Source organism: Rhipicephalus sanguineus, unplaced genomic scaffold, assembly GCF_013339695.2.
Source record: "Rhipicephalus sanguineus isolate Rsan-2018 unplaced genomic scaffold, BIME_Rsan_1.4 Seq396, whole genome shotgun sequence".
Taxonomy (NCBI): domain Eukaryota; kingdom Metazoa; phylum Arthropoda; class Arachnida; order Ixodida; family Ixodidae; genus Rhipicephalus; species Rhipicephalus sanguineus.
In genome coordinates this window covers 29,286-33,196 of record NW_023615164.1, presented here as the reverse complement: position 1 = coordinate 33,196, position 3,911 = coordinate 29,286, and the positions used below count along the sequence as shown (strand labels likewise).

At 46.1% G+C, this 3,911-nt stretch overlaps 1 protein-coding gene across 1 annotated transcript; it reads left to right on the top strand.

The window, feature by feature from the left end:
• The first annotated feature begins 1,604 nt into the window (after positions 1-1,604).
• On the top strand, positions 1,605-3,671 carry LOC119377197 (uncharacterized protein K02A2.6-like). The gene has a single exon (XM_037646777.2). It carries the CDS (start codon positions 1,899-1,901, stop codon positions 3,669-3,671), a length of 1,773 nt encoding a protein of 590 aa, XP_037502705.1. The 5' UTR covers positions 1,605-1,898.
• Positions 3,672-3,911: the final 240 nt, after the last annotated feature.

The following is a 3,911-nucleotide window of genomic DNA, read 5'->3' as shown; positions in this document are numbered from 1 at the left end:
AAAACGACGTAAAATCGCAGAATAGCTCGTTCCTGAAGGATAGAAGCCTATATCTTTAATTAAAAATGCAACAGTCTCCAATCGTCTCCAAACGCTACGAAACGTCCTCAAATCGCAGAATAGATCGTTTCTGATGGCTAGAAGCTTACACGTTTAATCAAAAATACAACTATCTCCAATCGTCTCCAAACGCGACGAAACGTCGTGAAATCGCAAAATAAAGCGTTTTTGACAGGTAGAAGCTCATATGTTTGATGAGAATTTCCACCACCTCCAATCGTCTCCAAACACTATAAAACGACGTAAAATCGCAGAATAGGTCGTTCCTGAAGGATAGAAGCTTATATCTTTAATTAAAAATGCAACATACTCCAATCGTCTCCAAACGCGACGAAACATCGTCAAATCGCAGAATAGATCGTTTCCAAAGGCTAGAAGCTTTTACGTTTAATCAAAAATACAACCATGTCGAATCGTCTCCAAACGAGACGAAACGTCGTCAAATCGCAGAATATATCGTTTCTAAAGGCTACAAGCTTATACGTTTAATCAAAAATACAACCATGTCGAATCGTCTCCAAACGCGACGAAACGTCGTGAAATCGCAAAATACAGCGTTTCTGAACGGTAGATGCTCATATCTTTGATGAGAATTTCCACCACCTCCAATCGTTTCCAAACACTACGAAACGTCCTCAAATCGCAGAATAGATCATTTCCGAAGGCTAGAAGCTTATACGTTTAATCAAAATTACAACCATCTCTAATCGCCTCCAAACGCGACGAAACGTCGTGAAATCGCAAAATAAAGCGTTTCTGAACGGTAGATGCTCATGTCTTTGATGAGAATTTCCACCACCTCCAATCGTCTCCAAACACTATGAAACGACGTAAAATCGCAGAATAGGTCATTCCTGAAGGGTAGAAGCTTATATGATTAATCAAAAATGCAACATTCTCCAATCGTCTCCAAACGCGACGAAACGTCGTCAAATCGCAGAATAGATCGTTTCTAAAGGCTAGAAGCTTATACGTTTAATCAAAAATACAACCATGTCGAATCGTCTCCAAACGAGACGAAACGTCGTGAAATCGCAAAATACAGCGTTTCTGAACGGTAGATGCTCATATCTTTGATGAGAATTTCCACCTCCTCCAATCGTCTCCAAACACTATAAAACGACGTAAAATCGCAGAATAGGTCGTTCCTGAAGGAGAGAAGCTTATATGTATAATTAAAAATGCAACATTGTCCAATCGTCGTTTAATCAAAATTACAACCATCTCCAATCGCCTCCAAACGCGACGAAACGTCGTGAAATCGCAAAATAAAGCGTTTTTGAAAGGTAGAAGCTCATATCTTAGAATAACAGAGAGCTGAGCTAGTTGGTACGTATTCATTCTAAAAAGAGACAGGGCGTGCAAGCACGGACACAAGAAAGAGATCAGGACACTGTGATAACGTGCACCGCATGCTGCCGCGCAGATATCGTCGCATGTATGACGTCACATCTGGCTATAAAATGTATGCGCTCGAGAATAAAGTGATCATTGTTTTGTGGCCACTGGTTGTGGCTATATCACTGGCGACGAGGAATGGGACCTCGAATCCCGTAGGCAGGCGCGGCGAAGGAACTACATGGCGAAAAAGTAGGCGCGTTTCGGCGACTGAAGAAGCCATCCGGTCATGTACGTGCTCTCGGAGTACGACACCGCAGCCTGCAACGTGGAGCAGACAGCAACGCCCCTCGAGCAACGCCCCCACACAAGCACCGAAAGCATTGACGTGGTGGCAGCGAGCGGAGCTTCATGCTGAAGGGCGACCGACGGCAACCTGAGCCAAGGACGGAGAAACAACCGCACAGAGGTGACTCTACATTTTCTACTCGCAGACAGGAATGTCGCGTTTAGGGAAGGTCGCTGAGTTTGATCCTAAGTCACAGAATTTCGAGTCTTACCTGGAGCGATTCGAACTGTTTGTGCAAGCGAACGACATAGAAGAGGAAAAGAAGCTAGCGGTTTTCCTAACGGTAATAGGAGCAGAAGCTTATGAAGTCTTGAAGAACCTTGTAGTGCCGGCTTCCCCACGTGAGAAAACTTACGAGGAAGCAAAGCGGTTGCTTACAGAACATTACAGCCCACGGAGCTCGGTAATCGCGGAGCGCTGCAGGTTCAACAAGCGGACTCAGCACGAAGGGGAAAGCGTAGAAAATTTTATAGTCGAGCTGAAGCACTTGGCCAGGAAATGTAACTACGGCGACTTCTTACAGGATGCACTTCGCGACAGGCTAGTAGCAGGTGTGCGCAATGAAGAAACGCAGCGAGCCTTGTTCGCGGAAGAAAGCCTAACCTTTGACAGCGCCTGCAAGATTGCCTTGGACCGAGAAATGGCGGCAAGAGAGGCAGCGCTAATGAAAGAAAAGAACAAAGAGGAGTCATTAAATGCGGTTGGGAGTCAGCCGAAGAAAGGGATGAAGAAGACTCAAAAGAGCCACTTTGCCAAGAAAGAGCGATGTGAAAGATGCGGCAGAGGGCATTCTTCAAGCGTATGCTGGTATAAAAAGTCTGTGTGCCGTAACTGCTCGAAAGTAGGACACTTGAGAAAAATGTGCACCACTGCGCAGACAAAGAGAACAAATGCCTTAGAATGTTCTGACGAGGACTCTGAGCACGAAGTATACCATTTCATAAATGTGACACGCTCTTCTTACGATGTGAACATTCAGGTCGAAGGCAAACCCCTGAACATGCAGATTGACACAGGAGCGGCTGTTACTGTAGTGCCAGAGTATGTCTATGATTCACATTTCGCTCATGTTACATGTCAGCCCACCAAAGTGACACTTCGCACGTACACCGGCGAACAAATGACACTTAAGGGACAGTGTGAGGTTGCAGTCGTGTACAAAGGTCAGAGCATGATTCTTCCAGTAGTAGTAGTTAAGGATAACGGAAGGAGACTGCCAGCATTGCTTGGCCGGAATTGGCTTGAGCATCTCAAGCTTGACTGGAGCGCAATAGGTCAAGTAACCGCGGAGGACAGAGCCATGTCATTGAGGAAGAAATACCCTGCAGTCTTTTCACAGACAATGGGCACCGTAAAGAGTTTTGAGGCAAAAATATCTTTGAATGCAGATGCTACGCCAGTATTCTGTCGAGCCAGGTCTGTTCCATTTGCACTTAAAGAAACAGTGGAAAAACAGCTCCGGGAGATGGTAAAAACAGGCATGCTACAGCAGGTATCGCATAGCGACTGGGCGACACCACTTGTCGTAGTCCAGAAAAAAGATGGCAGCCTTAGGCTTTGCGGTGACTACAAAGTTACGATTAATCCGGTCCTAAAAACAGACCATTACCCGCTGCCCAGGCCAGAAGACCTATATTCAGCAATTACAGGCGGTAAGGTGTTCTGCGTTCTCGACCTATCGGCGGCGTATCAGCAGGTAACACTGAGCCCCGAGTCACGATCGTTTCTGACGGTCAACACCAGTTTGGGGTTGTTCCAATTTCAGCGCCTTCCATATGGTGTGGCTAGTGCACCCGCAATATTCCAGTCCTTGATGGACGAAGTGCTAAAGGGCATTCCACACGTAGGGTGCTATATCGATGATGTGATCGTGGCTGGATCTGATATGGGTTCATGCCAAAAAAACGCTAGAGCAGGTCCTTGAAAGGCTACAGGACTACAACATCACGTTGAACACCGACAAATGCCGGTTTTTTCAACAATCGGTGACGTATTTGGGCCACACAGTCACAGCAGAAGGGATTTATCCCACGGAAGCAAAAATCAGGGCGATTGTTGACGCGCCTGAGCCCACTAACGTCACCGAACTAAAAGCGTACTTGGGCCTGCTAAATTTTTACTCAAAGTTCTTGAGAAACTGTGCGACCGTTGCTGAGCCACTGTA

What these genes read in the sequence shown, in the direction of transcription:
- LOC119377197 (XM_037646777.2), top strand. Translation starts at nt 1,899, where the DNA reads ATGTCGCGTTTAGGGAAGGTCGCTGAGTTTGATCCTAAGTCACAGAAT.